Consider the following 14795-nt stretch of genomic DNA (forward strand, 5'->3'; position numbering starts at 1 on the left):
AAATCGTCTTGCGAAGCAGCTCAAAAACGGAAAACCCTTTCGTCTAGCGGGTTTTCCGTCTTGCGAGGCATTCGTCTTGCGGGGCACCACTGTAATGCTAGGCATGACCTCACTAAAAAGAAACATTTAAAGAGGTCTGCTAATTTCAATGGGGCAGGCATACAACCTGGTCCTATGTACGCTTACACAGAAGATGTCCCATCATGTTCAATGGGGGACTCATTCACAAATATATTTTTTAAAGCATGACATTTTCTTTTAAAGGAATAATAGCTGTAGGGACCTGATCCATCACCAATCTCACTCAGGTTTCCCACTGACAACTCTGGCTGCAAATGTGCAGGATTGAACAGCAATGGGGGGATGGGAGATATTCAACAGGGAACCTATCCAGAACAGGGAGCATGCTGGATTGGGGCCCCACAGTTACATTTCCTTGAAAATAAACATAGCAGCATTAAACACCCTATTTAAAAAGCAGGATTCATGCAATGTTTAATTTGATCTTTAATGAAAAGCAGAACTTTCCTGTTGATCTAAATGGAATTTAAAAGGGCTTACCTAAAGTCCTCCTCTAAGCATTTATATGTTACGTGCAGAGACATGTAGCAGAAGCCGAGCGGAGATGCTTTAGATGGGAGAAACTTGAGGAAGGGGAAGGGTTAAAGATACACTCCAGATCAGCCTTTCCTGAGGCTGCTTTTGCTTTGGCTGGAATGTGCCAAAAGTCCTGATTCAAACCTTCAATTTTAACCAGGTGAATATCGGTCCGTACATGCAACACCGGCCAGCATCTAAAGGAAGCGTGAAGCTTCAGGCTTGTTTTCCTTGATCAACAGCTTGTCATGCTTTGACAACCTGCTTCTGAACACTTTGAGATACAGCAAGGATGAGCATTAACAGTTCAAAGTTGACAAAGTTAAGCATTCCAAAGAGCCCAAGCTCTTTGCAAGGTGCTACGCAGCTTTCGTTTTGCCCGTTGGGTTGCTGTATCCATGGTGCCTTAACGTTAGCAGAAAGCACTTCCCCTCAGCCTCAGGAGAGGGTGATCTGGAGAGACAAAGTCTGGGGACCTGGTTTTCCCTAATCCCTCTCTCCAACCACTGCCCTTTGTCCTCTATCTAGGGAGTTCCCGCAGCCTTTCAGGTGAGATGAAGGGTCTATGTGGTTATGGGAGAAACTGGGTGCAAGAAAGGCAAAGCCACCATTGGATATGACCCATCACAGAATAATAACAATAATTTATTATTTATACCCCACCCATCTGGCTGGGTTTCCCCAGCCACTCTGGGAGGCTCCCAACAGATGATGATAATAATAATAATAATAATAATAATAAAAATTCCTTCCAGTAGCACCTTAAAGACCAACTAAGTTAGTTCTTGGTATGAGCTTTCGTGTGCATGCACACAAGAAGTGTGCATGCACACGAAAGCTCATACCAAGAACTAACTTAGTTGGTCTTTAAGGTGCTACTGGAAGGAATTTTTTTTATTTTGACTATGGCAGACCAACACGGCTACCTATCTACTACTGGAATAATAATAATAATAATAATAATAATAATAATAATAATAATAATAATAGAAGATAAAACATCAAACATTAAAAACTTCCCTAAACAGGGCTGCCTTCAGGTGTCTACTAAAAGTCACATAGTTGTTGAATGCATTGTAGAGTTGGAAGGGACCCTAAGGGTTAACTAGTTCAACCCCCTGCAATGCAGAAATCTCAGCTAAAGCATCCATGACAGATGGCCACCCAACCTCTGCTTAAAAACCTTCTGAGTGAGACCATTCCATTGTCAAACAGCTCTTATTGTCAGAAAGTTCTTCTTGAAGTTTAGTCGGTATCTCCTTTCTTGCAACTTGAAGCCATTGGTTCAAGTCCTACCCCCCAGAGCAGGAGAAAACAAGCTCGTTCCCTTTTCCATGTGACAACCTTGAGATATTTGAAGGTAGCTTTCACATCTCCGCTCAGTCTCCTCTTTTCCAGGCTAAACATACCTTCAACCGTTCCTCATAAGGCTTAGTCTTTTGCTTTCTGCCTTCAGCAACCACTCCCATATAAATAGTCCATAGCAAAACAAGCAAAACCAAAATTAAATATCAAAGTAAAAATATTGTAATACACACTTGCGTGGCACATGCTTAGTGTATCTATTGGACAGACCAGACAAGACACTGGATTACAATTAGAGCCCCTGTTGATTAAAAAGTAATTTAGGAAAAATAGTCATGAGGGAGAGGATTGGGAGAGAAGGGTTTTTATCCTCTCCCCACATGGCATTTTGCTGTTATTAATTGGGTTGCTTGTCCACACTTCCGCTTGTTCTGTGTTCCACACTTCTGCATTGTTCCAAGAGGCTTTCTGCTTGTTCTGCACTTTCTAGGCATAGGTCCATGTAGTTTTAGGACCTTGCTGATCCGAACATCAGCTGTTTGAATCCCCACATTGTTCTGTCCCAGTTCTAGAACCTAGCAGTTCGAAAGCATACCAGTGCAAGTAGATAAATAGGTACCGCTGCGGCGAGAAGGTAAACGGCATTTCCTTGCACCCTGGTTTCCGTCACGGTGTTCCGTTTTGCCAGTAGCGGGTTAGTCATGCTGGCCACATGACCCAGAAAGCTGTCTGTGGACAAACGCCGGCTCCCTCGGCCTGAAAGCGAGATGAGCACCGCAACCCCATAGTCACCTTTGACTGGACTTAACCATCCAGCGGTCCTTTACCTTTTTACCTTTACCATGCGGTTTTGCCTTTGCCCCCCCCCGTTTCCCCCAGAAAACCCAATATTTAGCGCTAAAATTGAGTGAACATCAAACTGGAGAAAACCCAATTATTGTTTGCTCCGGTTCAGCGGTAAACAGCAAGTTTTCCCAAGGGAAAGTGGTAGGAGGAAGTCTGGATGAGCCCTAAGTTTTACTCAAACCCACCTGGATCAACAGACATTCGGCCTGCTGATTTTGATACGTCTACTCTGAGTAAAACTTAGTTGGATGTGACCCACCGCTTCCCATCGCCTGCTGCTATTTGCCTTGTTTGAGCCAGTACCTGTGTCGTGTACCTCTGTATGTTACCAAATTGAGCAGGTACAGTGGTGCCTCGCAAGACGAAAAGAATCCGTTCTGTGATTCTCTTCGTCTAGCGGTTTTTTCGTCTTGTGAAGCCCATTGACGGATTAGCGCTATTAGCAGCTTTTAGCGGCTTATCTGCTGATCGGATCAGCTGATAAGCGGCTTAGAAAAAAGGGGGGAGGAAAAAAAACCAGCAGGAACTCGCAAGACATTGTCGTCTTGCGAAGCAAGCCCATTGACGGATTAGCGGATTAGCGCTATTAGCGGCTTTTAGCGGCTTATCAGCTTATCGGATCAGCTGATAAGCGTCTTAGCGACTTAGAAAAGGGGGGGGGGAGGAAAAAAAACTTGCAGGAACTCACAATACATTTTCGTCTTGCGAAGCAAGCCCATAGGAGATTCGTTTTGCGAAGCACCTCCAAAACGGAAAACTCTTTCGTCTAGCGAGTTTTCCGTCTTGCGAGGCATTCGTCTTGCGGGGCACCACTGTACCTATTTGTGGGGCGGCAGAGGCAATTCACCTCAGGAAAACGGCACTGAGAGCATAAGGGTTAGCCCCTCTCCCCCTGAGCTATGGTCCCAGCCCCCCAGTCCTTCCTGCTGTTTTATAAAAGGAAGCTCAAGAGACAGGATCTCCATTTTCATCTAATTTGCTTTTCTGTGTGCCCTGATGGTGGCTATTTTTAAACCATGACATGCCCCTGTTCTCCTCAGAAATGTAAAGATCCTCTGTTCGGGTTTTATGGCAGGGAAGAAAGAAAAGTGTTTCCTGAGCGCTGTGGGGGTGGAGGAGAAGGCATTCCGCTTATGGAAGAAGCTTGCTTTCCCTTCCTTATTCTTAGTTGTTTCGGAGTAAGAAAAAAGAATGTGTAATTACTCTACTGCTTGCTTAGTTTTTTTATGTGCATCTTTGAAGAAATTGCTCAGTCTGTGGCATTAGTCCTGCTGCTTTTGTGGAAGAACCAGTTTCTCAATAGAAGCCTTTTATTGCCAAATGCAAATCGCTAAGCCACTCTTGTATTTGAGTGCCTGGCAATATAATCTCTCTGCCCAATGAAGTAAACACATACAACAGGAAGTCTGTTGGTGGGTCAGCAGCTTCCTGCTGCCCCTGAAGATTTTCCAATAATTTGTGTGGTATGGGGCCTTTGGGGCCACCACGAGCCACACCCGAAACCTGTCGAAGTCCTGATAATTTTTATTTTTATTTATTTAAGTCATTTGTATGTCATGGGGGGGGGGCAAGGTCATGAAAGAAAGAAAAAAAATACAACAACAAATCAAAATAACGAAGATGATGATTGAAATAATGGGCTTAACTGTGGCTGGAACATACATTCCATGTTTGTTCTGCCAATAAATAACAAATTGCAGTGGTTGCAGCATTGTGCACACTAGCAACATTTGTTAATACTATTACGGGTTTGTGGGTGCCAGGTTTCTAATGCCTATAATCCTAACAAGTGGGTCGTCTAGCAGGGTGGACCATTAAGAGAACCAAGAAAAAGGGGGCTCTGTACCAGATGACAAATGGGTGGCACCCCTTCTCTCTCTTAGTTTGAGGGCAGAGTTTGCTGTTTGGTGAGCAAGAAGCTGGGGGGAGGACCTGCAGTCCAGAGCAGTGTTCAAAACTCTCATTGTTTTAGGTGCATTTTACGACAAGGAATTACACTGGTACCGCTGGTTAAGTACTTACCGTAATTTGTTCCGGAGGTCTGTTCTTAACCTGAAACTGTTCTTAACCTGAAGCACCACTTTAGCTAATGGGGCCTCCTGCTGCTGTTGCCGTGCCGCCGTAGCCTGATTTCTGTTCTTATCCTGAAGCATAGTTCTTAACCTGAAGCAGTATTTCTGAGTTAGCGGAGTGTGTAACCTGAAGCGTATGTAACCCGAGGTACCACTGTACATTAGCGTGAGCCGTTTCTGAGCTCTGGGCACCTAAGATTTCAGATTAAAACTGCAGAGTGGGAGGAAAGGAGGGCATTTTTTTGCCTTCCCACGTCCATCTGAAGACTGGAGAAGAGACCCACTTAAGAATATATGGGGGGGGGGCAGGGGAAGGACTGGACCATGTGAAAAACGAACAAAATATTTTAGCTGCAGTTTATTCATTTTCAGCTTTGTTTTATTGTTATAAACAAAAGTGTGCCTAGACATTCCGTTGCTGCACCCATAACTTAGGTTTAAAGTGCCATTTAGCTCCTAGCTTTCATATCTCAGTTTCTAACACTGACCCAGAGGCAGGACTTGTGGCTGTGCGTGGGCTGGGAGTCAGGTATTGGATCAAGTAAACAGGAATTAGAGCCTGGGGCCAGAGATGCGGTAATGGGCACGCTGGAGGTAAAAGAGCAGGCTGGACAGGTGAAGGACAGGGTAGGTGCAAGATAAATTCTGTGTTGTAATTTCTTGGAACAAATTGCTCAGACTTAAAGGGTAGGGGTAGCAAGGTGTTAGAAGAAATTGCATGCTTGAAGCTGAAAACAGTAAAGCAGGGAAAGATGTGTTGAGGTTTATAACAGCAGACATTTCTCCTATGTTCGCTGCACCGCACTTTATAAAAACGCCAGGTCTTTTAATGTCAAAATCCATCAGAATTTATTAAAGATGATCAGCCCTTGCAAACTGCTCAATACCTGTGCGTGCCTTTAGTACTTTCAGGTAAAACTTCACAAAGCATATATGAAGCTTTATGGCAACGTGATTCATCAACCCACCGAAATCCGGAATCTTTCTGCTTCTGACAGCTGCTAGTTCCTATTTATGCTCTCATGTTTGGCAAGGATAAACTAGGTTTGGAGCTACCTGGCCTTTCCTGTTGGATTGGATTGGAATCGTAGTGGGGTTGTCAGATGAGATGGGGTATCCCTTTCCTATCCTGTCTTCCCTAAGATCACGGGTAGCCAATGTGGTGATTTCCATATGTTGTTGGGTCAGAACTCCCACCAACACCAGATAACAGAAACTGTAATCTACCAAAATCTAGAGGGCATCTACCCTTGCTTTGTCATGTTCCTCACAAGCCGGTTTTCTTCTGTCATATGCTATGCTGCTACATCTGTGCACAAAAGTGTTTTGTGTGTGTGTGATGGAAATTGTCCCAAGAACTTTTCAGAGTTGCTTACAATTGTTGTATTTGTCTTTATCAGGAAAGGAAAGCCTGCATATATATTTGAGCAGGATCTTTTGTCTGGTGAGGTTTCGTTTTAGTTGTGCAGACATCAGCTTCATTTTTTCCACTGAGACAGATTCACAGAGGGCGCTAAATGTCCTCGTGGTTTTCAAGCACAGTCCTGCAGGCAGCTTTGTTCTCTTGACAAATCGGAGCAGGATTAAACCAGGTGGTTGCTGGGTTTTTTCTTCCTTCCCTCCATTATTTGCCATTAGCAATTCTGTGCATGGGAAATTCCTTTGTTCAAAGCCTCAGTCTGATTAATCAGGCAGGTTTCTTAATAAAATCAGTAATGTTTGATTTAAGGGCAGCAATTATTCTGTGAAACAAAATACTGCTGAGTAGTACATAACAGATGGGAAAAATAAACAAGCATGTTTGCACACTGAGCACACTCATAATTTGCTTATATATTGAAGGAAATACTTGCTTTATTTCTCAAAACACGGTTTTATCATCTGGACATGACAGGATCAATTCAGACATGCATATATACCCCATTTGTTTTGGATTACAGCTCTGGCTGCAACCCTAACTCAATTTACCTTGGAGTAAGCTCCACTGAATTCAATCGGACTTCTGAGTAGACATGGTTAGGTTGGAGCTGTTAATTTTTTACCCCTTCCTTTCCTTGGTTATCTGATGATGGGCATATGAGCTGACTCAGTTAGAAATCTGTTAAAGAGCGATTGTATTTCTGTGGAATTTGATAAAGGATGCATCAATCATAATGAACATGCACATGGAATCAGCCCATTGCAATATATGGTATTGTCAATGCAATATACTCTTAGTGTTGGTCCCAGCACTGGCCCAATACAGTGGTGCCTCGCAAGACGAAAAGAATCCGTTCTGCGAGTCTCTTCGTCTTGCGGTTTTTTCGTCTTGCGAAGCAAGCCCATTAGTGGCTTAGCGGATTAGCGCTATTAGCGGCTTAGCGGGCTTAGCGGATCAGCTGATAAGTGGCTTAGCAGATCAGCTGATAAGCGGCTTAGCGGCTTAGGATCAGCTGATAAGCGGCTTAGCTTCTTGGGGAAAGGGGGGGGGAGGGAAAAAAACCCGCAGGAACTCGCAAGACATTTTCGTCTTGCAAAGCAAGCCCGTAGGAAATTCGTTTTGCGAAGCACCTCCAAAACAGAAAACCCTTTCGTCTAGCGGGTTTTCCGTCTTGCGAGGCATTTGTCTTGCGGGGCACCACTGTGCATTTTGGCACCTGAGGCGAACCACAATATGGTGCCTTCCCCAGCAAAGAAGGGATGAGTGAAGATTTGCATCAGGAAAGATTTGCATCAGGAACAAGGCAGAGCAAGGATCAAGCCAAGCTGACTTGATGGTTGAACTGAGAATCAAAGGGTGTCATGGGGGCAAGGAAGGGGCCCGCTCTGAATCGTGTTAGGTATTGATAACCCCCTCCTCCACAAATTTGTCTAATCCTGTTTTAAAGTCATCCAGGTTTGTGGCCATCCACAGTTTGACTACACTGCCTGAATAAGTACCGTACTTTCTTTTATCTATCCTGAATATTCCAACATTCAGTTTCATTGGATATCTAATGTCATGAGACAGAGAGAGAAACTGTTCTCTAGCCACTAGGGAATCAAGCATGTAGACAGAATGTGAGGGAAACACAGGGCTTTCTTACTATAGACAGAATGCATTCAGAACATTTTGTCTGATGCTTTGTACTTGGCAAAATGTCATGTCCATAAAAATAAAAGTACAAGGGAATATGGGAACCAGCCAAAAGAATAACGAGAACATAGGTGACCTAGTCATTCAAATCTCTGCTCAGCTTTGCACAAGTAACGCTCATGGTTCTCTAGTATGTAAAATGTGGATATTTCAGTACAATCCTGTACCTGTCTACCCAGAAGTAAGTCCCACTGACTTTAAGGGGACTCAAATTCATGTGGGACTATAGAATTGCAGCCTTAATGACCTGCCATACAGCTTTCTTTTGAGAAAAACCTATAGCACGTTTTTTTCCTAATTACAGTTACTGTAGAAATAATAGGTAAACACAAACAGATTCAGGGCTGTCATACTGAGAGCTTAGTTTGGCATATTCAAGTCTTGTTTGGGCAAATGAAAATTCTCTGTTTTATTTGTGATTTGCGCTTTGTTTTAACCTAGTTTTTAGGGAAAATATTAAATTGTTTGTATTTTTGCTGGGTTTACATAAAGCACATAGAGATCTTTTTACTGAACTGAGGATTATAATATTTTTATTATAAATAAAAACATATATTTGTGCTGACAGCAAGCCCTGGTGGGAGCAGCTGTACTGGAGTTCCCATTTTGGGCAGGGAACAATCAAAAGGTTCCTATTTGTTCCTTTGCATCCATGTCTCTACCTACCCCACACCTGAAGTCACATATCAATGACATCAGCTGTAGGGCAGGTGAGCAGTTTGGAAAAAAATGGCCTCATAGGCCAAATTGGGGCCTGTACCAATCCTAACTTGGTCCATAGGCTCGAGGGTCCCTGCTTGCGTTTTAAGGAATGAAAGCTTTACTAATTACTATAAACTGAAGCAGTGTGAATTATAATTTCTGACCTTGGGTCAGGGGGCACGACTCAGATGGTCTCTGGGCAGCATATGCCCCAGGCACTTCCAAAAGAGACACTAATGTCTCTTCACACTTCGTGAACAATATGTGTTGCTCCTGGTGGGTGTCAGGTTGCCCACAACTCACTTCCACAAAACAGCATGCTCAACACAAGACCTTGGTGGACTGTCATCTTGGTCTTGGTCCTTAGCTTCACATTCACCTATACAGTGGTTCTGTGATTCTCTTCGTCTAGCGGTTTTTTCGTCTTGCGAAACAAGCCCATTGACGGATTAGCGGATTAGTGCTATTAGCGGCTTATCGGATCAGCTGATAAGCGGCTTAGCGGCTTAGAAAAAGGGGGGGAAAGGAAAAAAACCCCGCAGGAACTCGCAAGACATTTTCGTCTTGCAAAGCAAGCCCATAGGAGATTCGTTTTGCGAAGCACCTCCAAAACGGAACTCTTTCGTCTAGCGAGTTTTCCGTCTTGCTAGGCATTCGTCTTGCAGGGCACCACTGTACCCTTTTGCAGGGCTATTTTTCTAGAAAAAGAGGTGCTCATGACAGACTTATCCCTTATTCTCTTAGAAAGGCAATGGCACTCACCTGAGAGGCGCAGGAGCTGAGCTCTAGTGAGCTCCAGCTGGGGGGAAACCACCACCCCCTGGCCTTTTGGATTTGGAAGTCAGTGCAACTAATTCTGCACCCATAAAAATGCTGTTTATGGATAGAAAGCATGAGGGAAGGAAACATTGCTCGCATGTGCTCAAAAGCAGCGCCTTGTTAGTGCAGTGGTTCTCAAACTTTGTTCTCTGGGCCAAACTTTTGGAATATTATTTATTTGTGTATTTATTTAATTCAGATACCGTCCTAAACCCTGGGGGTCTCAGGGCAGTTCACAGAATAAAATCAAGATATAAAACCACAAAATGCATAATAAAAATAAAAACAACAACCCAACAGGCCCCCCTACAAAAAACACACACATTTTAAAAGGGCATAGGATGTAAATCAGATCATTATTTATTGATTGATTGAATTTATATAATAAAAATCTGCTTGCGCCACACCAATTTTTAAATTATTATTATTGTTAAGAAATACATTGGAAAAGAGGAACAACTCCTGACAATGTCCTGTGACTGTCTACAGTTATCCTTTGGTGCTCTCGGCTCTCATTTTGGAAAGATACCTATCCATATTCGGAGTGACGCCAGATATGTTTACACTGCACCGACATGTTTAAACGTTTCCTTGGTTGTCCTTGAATCTTCCTGCCGCACTTGCCATCCCCTCCTGCCACACCAGGGTGATTTGCCACCCTTGGAGAACCACAGAGTTAAGTATCAAAAGACCAGCAGCCCTGACAGCGAGCCAGGCACCCGCCATTCAGCCCGGGCTACCTCGCAGGGCTGTTTTGAAGGCAGGAGCGCCACCCATGCAGAGACTGCTGCTGCTGCTGCTAGTATTTCGGGACGGGCACTGAGAACCGTTTCCCGTGCTGGCTCCGAGTAAATCACCCGAGGCTGCAAGCGCTGGGAGGAGAGCAGGGCGGGTTTGGTCGCGCTCCAGCCCCAGCGCTGACTAACGCGGGTCTCCCTCGCTCTCTCTTTCCCTTTCAACCACGTTGCAAAGACCTGTTCGCAACTCCTCCCCGCCGGCCTGGGCTCCTCCTCCTCCTCCCGCCTCCTCCTCTAGCCTGGCACGGGAAGGCGAGGGGTTGTCGAGCGAGCGAGAAAGGGAAGAGGAGGAGGCCGAAGTGCCTCGGCGGCCCGAAAAGAGCGGCGCCTCGGAAGGGAGGAAGGAAACCTCGCGGTTGCGCGGAGAGCAAAGGCGAGCGGCGGCGGCGCCGCGGCCCTTGGCGAAGGAGAAGCAGCGCGCCGTCCTCCCCGCTAGCGCAGCCGCGAGAACTTTTCGTCTCCCCCCCTCAGAGCAGGCGGAGTCCGCCCTCGGGTGAGTGAGTCAGGCGGAGAAGCAGCGCAGCAAAGGCTTGGCGCTGCCTGCGCGCAAACTAGCAAGCGAGCGAGCAGAACTTCCGCGCGTAAAAAGTTTGCGCGTAAAAGGTCTGCGCGCGCGCGCTGCTCCAAGTGGCCTCTTTCCCCCCAGAGGGAGCGAGAAGGAGGGGGACATTCTTGAGGAAGGCGGGGTGGCGAGGAGAGAAATCTCCTTTCCCAAGTTTGAGTCGGGTTGGGTGGGCGGCGAAGGAGTGGCGAAGGTTTCCCCTCTGCTTTGGCGGGGCCGGAATCTGGAAAGCGCGCGTTTCCTTCCTTCCTCCCTCCGCAGTGGATAGGGACCTGCGCGCGGCTTCCCCGAAGCTGCTCCTGTTTCCTCTGGTTGGAGGGCTTTTCCTGTTTACTCCACGCACGGCGACCCCGTGGGTACCCTAGAGTCTCTCAAGGGTGGAAGGGATCCCCCCACCCCCAGGGTCATCTAGTCCAACCCTTACAGTGCAGGAATCTCAACTAAAAGCATCCACGAGAGATCCTCTGTTTAGAAACTTCCTTGCACCACCCTGACCTGACCCCAAACAACACTTGCTGTGACCCACAGTTTGTCTGCCCCCAAGGTTAGCCCAAGAGGTAATCTTCTCTAGCAGTAGCAGGGGAGAGAATGTGTGAGTTTTGGTGAAATTTGTGCTAAAACACCCCTTTTCCCTCTATTTATTATTTCAGTATTTTCCACCTTCAGGGAAGCCTGAAGAAACATTTCTGTCCGATTAAAAGCACAAAGAATTGGATCTTGCCATTTTTGAGGGGATACCCTCTGCACTTAGTTATCTTGTATAACCTGAGGAAGAGGAAACGTTTTAAGAACAGGTTTGGGGACCTGTGTTATTGTTGTTTTTCTACTTTTTCTCATAAAAAATATTAATTACGTTTTACATGGGATGTTTTGGATGCCTTAAGTAGCTCCATTGGTTGCTGAGTGGAAATCTTGAGCAGACTTGAACACTTAAAATACCATCGCTTTGGTTTTTCCATCCTGCTTGTTTGTAGGCACAAGTGAATCTTTACAAAATGGACAAATACGATGACCTGGGTCTGGAGGCAAGTAAATTTATAGAAGATCTCAATATGTATGAAGCCTCCAAAGATGGGCTCTTTCGAGTAGACAAAGCGGTTGGGAACAACCCAGAATTTGAAGAAACGAGGAGGGTTTTTGCTACAAAAATGGCCAAAATTCACCTTCAGAAACAGCGAGAACAAGAGGAATTGGTGAACTCGGCCTCGGGGGCTCCAAATGGCGGGGCTGGTTTTGGGATTCAGCATCTGCTCCCAGGCCATCCTGTGGCTAGAAGCACTGCAGGAACAAATAAACTGCATTCAGGAGAAAATATATCAAAGCCCCCTCTGGCTACACCGTCATCCGTGTGTGCAGGCCATCAACTTGCCTTCCCAAACCAGCCCCAAGCGCATGCTGATGGAGAGCGAGCAAAGTTATACCAGGATGACAAGAGGTCCAGCGATGATTATGGATACAGTGAAAGTCTCCAGGGTCCAGACGTTTCTGGAGGACATAGTTATCAGAGAGCAGGTCAGCTGAACCCATGTAATCCTAAGACATCTTTTTGTTCTCTTTCTCATGAGGAGCCCAACAACAGTGATAACCGGGCAAGCCTTCAAAGTTGGGGAAGAGATGCTGGCAGGTTTCCCAGCCTGAAATCCAGCATGGGCCCCCATTTATGGTCCAACGTTAATCATGACGAGTCGTTGCAGAGAAGTCCTACGAAACCTCAGGCAGATCTCCATCCATACCAGCAGCCACGAAACTCCTACAGGTCTTCAGAAAGCGGGTATGGAAGTCAGGAAAGCAGTGGCGAAGGCCCGGGGCTTAGCCAAAGCTATGAGCCGAATCCAGGTTGCCCGAGATCATCGTCTTTCTCTAAGGCCTGTACCCCGTTGTCCTCTTCCGCTGGGTTTGGTGATGAGTTGCCTGCGGAATATTCGCAGCAGAGGTCTCCGTCATTCTCTGGACGCCCTTCCAATCGATCTGATGATTTTAACCCAAACTGTGGCATGGAATTGTGGGCTTCTGGTACTCCAAACAAAAGCAATGGCACTATTCAGTCGAGGCATAGTGACAGTACTCAGCCTTCAGCTTCCGGCCTCCTTCCTGCTCCCCTACCTCCAAGTGTAGATTATCAGCAAACTAACACTCATCCGAAACCGACAGGTCATTTTGTAGTCCACGGTCAAAATCACAGGCTCAATTGTGCTGGGTCTGGCATAAGTCCTGAGCAGAATTCCATCTGCTCAACATCTCATGGGCCAATGATTTCTGATGTTCCGAAATCTCCTTTTAAAGAGGGCACCGCCACTCTGCGGCATGACTCTGGTCACCAAGAAACCACCGCTTCGGCAAAAATAAAGTTACCCTGCCAGACACTCCTTCCTCAGCAGGAACAGGGGCCATCCACAGCTGAATTAAAATTAGAAGCTCTTACCCAGCGCCTGGAGCAGGAGATGGATGTTTGTCCAAAGGCTGACTACTTTGGTAGGTATATGTGTTTTTACACTTAACAGCGCATTGGATTTTTATTTATACGTTCATTGATAAATGCTACAGTATTTTGCACCTGCAGGCATATTTCTTGTGTTGTTCTTTTCAGTGTCAGTAATCATGGGGAGCAGCTAATACTTTTCAAATTATGTTTACCGAAAGCTGCAATTTTAATGTAAAAACTTCAGTAGAAAATGATAAGCTAGGGAAAAAGGGAATGGGAAGCGTATTTTAGAAGCAAGTTGATATACCAATTTTAATGTCTCAGTGGCTGCAGTTAATTTATGCTGTGTGTCGGATTATAGCTATTATTATTTTAATCACTGGCTTTAAAATAATCTGATGGGGAAATTGATTAAATAGTGTTTCGTTCTCACCCCGAAAAGGCAGACTACGTTTGCCCAAAGCAGTTGCCGGTTTGGGTGACAACCTGGAAAAATTCTGTGTGTAAGAAACTGGCCAGTTGTAAGTGGCCTTTAGTTCCATGGAAGTGAATCAAGGATCATGGCACCAAGGCCACATAATATTGTATCTTGTACAATACTGTATTGCTTTTAAGCTGTATTCTGTTTAGGCAACCAAGCTCATCGCCCGGTGAACCCCAAAGTACTAGGATTTAAGAAGAATTGTTGGGAAATTGTCCCTCGTCGGCAACTAACTTGTGGGTTGCTCTGAGCGGTTGATGGGGCGAGGAGTCAAGTCTCGTCCCTGCTGCTCTGTTACCAAGGAAAGTGGCTACCTCTCATGCTCCCCACTCTCTGGAAGAGGTGGGGTGATATAGAACAGTAGAAATGGGTCAGCATGTAAACTGAGAATGCTCCCCAGAGAGGGTGCCCTTTTGAATGAACCCGAGCCTTTGTGTATGGGGCAGCCATCTGGGCCAAAACGGATTCTGTGGGGCACTTATACGTTGCATGTCCCTTGCCTTGTTCTTCTGCAGCCTCTCACATGCAAGAGGACTTGCTCCCTTGCCACTAAACCAGCTGAGTGTGCCCAGTTAGATTCAGTGCCCAGGCTGCCACTTGTTGAACCACAGGTTAAAGAAGTAATTGGACCGTTGGCTCACCTTACTTAGTCGTCCTTCTTGGTTTTCTTGGTTTTCTACTAGCACGTGCTCAGCATATTTGGTGTTTTCTCATTAGGGCGCATTCTTGACGAGGCTTTGAATCTGTTATCATGGTATGCTCATTATGCAATTCTGACAGTAGTAGCTTATGTGTTTTTCCATTTACTCCTTTGCCAGGTGGGGCACTGACCTTTAGAGAAGCTGAACAGCCGGCCTGTAGATTAATGAGTAGAGGTTGCCCGTATGATCGCAAATGGTAGATCTGCTGCTGGCTTTATTGAAAACGGGAGATAATTTTGCCACTAATTACACATGCCTCTTTTACTTTTCCAGTGGTAGATCATAGGGCTAAGTGTCCCAATTGTAACAGCATCAGTGCAGTGAATCCATCACTCTTCTATCCTACTTGATTCTTATATTTAAAACGCTTCCAAGA

At 45.5% G+C, this 14795-nt stretch overlaps 1 protein-coding gene and 1 long non-coding RNA gene across 2 annotated transcripts in view; one reads left to right on the top strand and one right to left on the bottom strand.

The window, feature by feature from the left end:
* LOC309515390 overlaps positions 1 to 14795 on the bottom strand; it is a 64217-nt gene that overhangs the window by 18343 nt on the left and 31079 nt on the right. The window lies entirely within an intron of this gene.
* Positions 10721 to 14795, top strand: part of LIMD1 (LIM domain containing 1) — a 41342-nt gene continuing 37267 nt past the window's right edge. The window contains exons 1-2 of the mRNA XM_082193024.1: positions 10721 to 10746; positions 11790 to 13287. Of these exons, the coding sequence (XP_082049150.1) occupies positions 11811 to 13287 (1477 nt within the window). The 5' untranslated portion in view covers positions 10721 to 10746; positions 11790 to 11810. The remainder of the gene's footprint in view (positions 10747 to 11789; positions 13288 to 14795) is intronic.

This window comes from Podarcis vaucheri, assembly GCF_965113315.1.
Source record: "Podarcis vaucheri genome assembly, chromosome: 12".
Lineage (NCBI taxonomy): Eukaryota > Metazoa > Chordata > Lepidosauria > Squamata > Lacertidae > Podarcis > Podarcis vaucheri.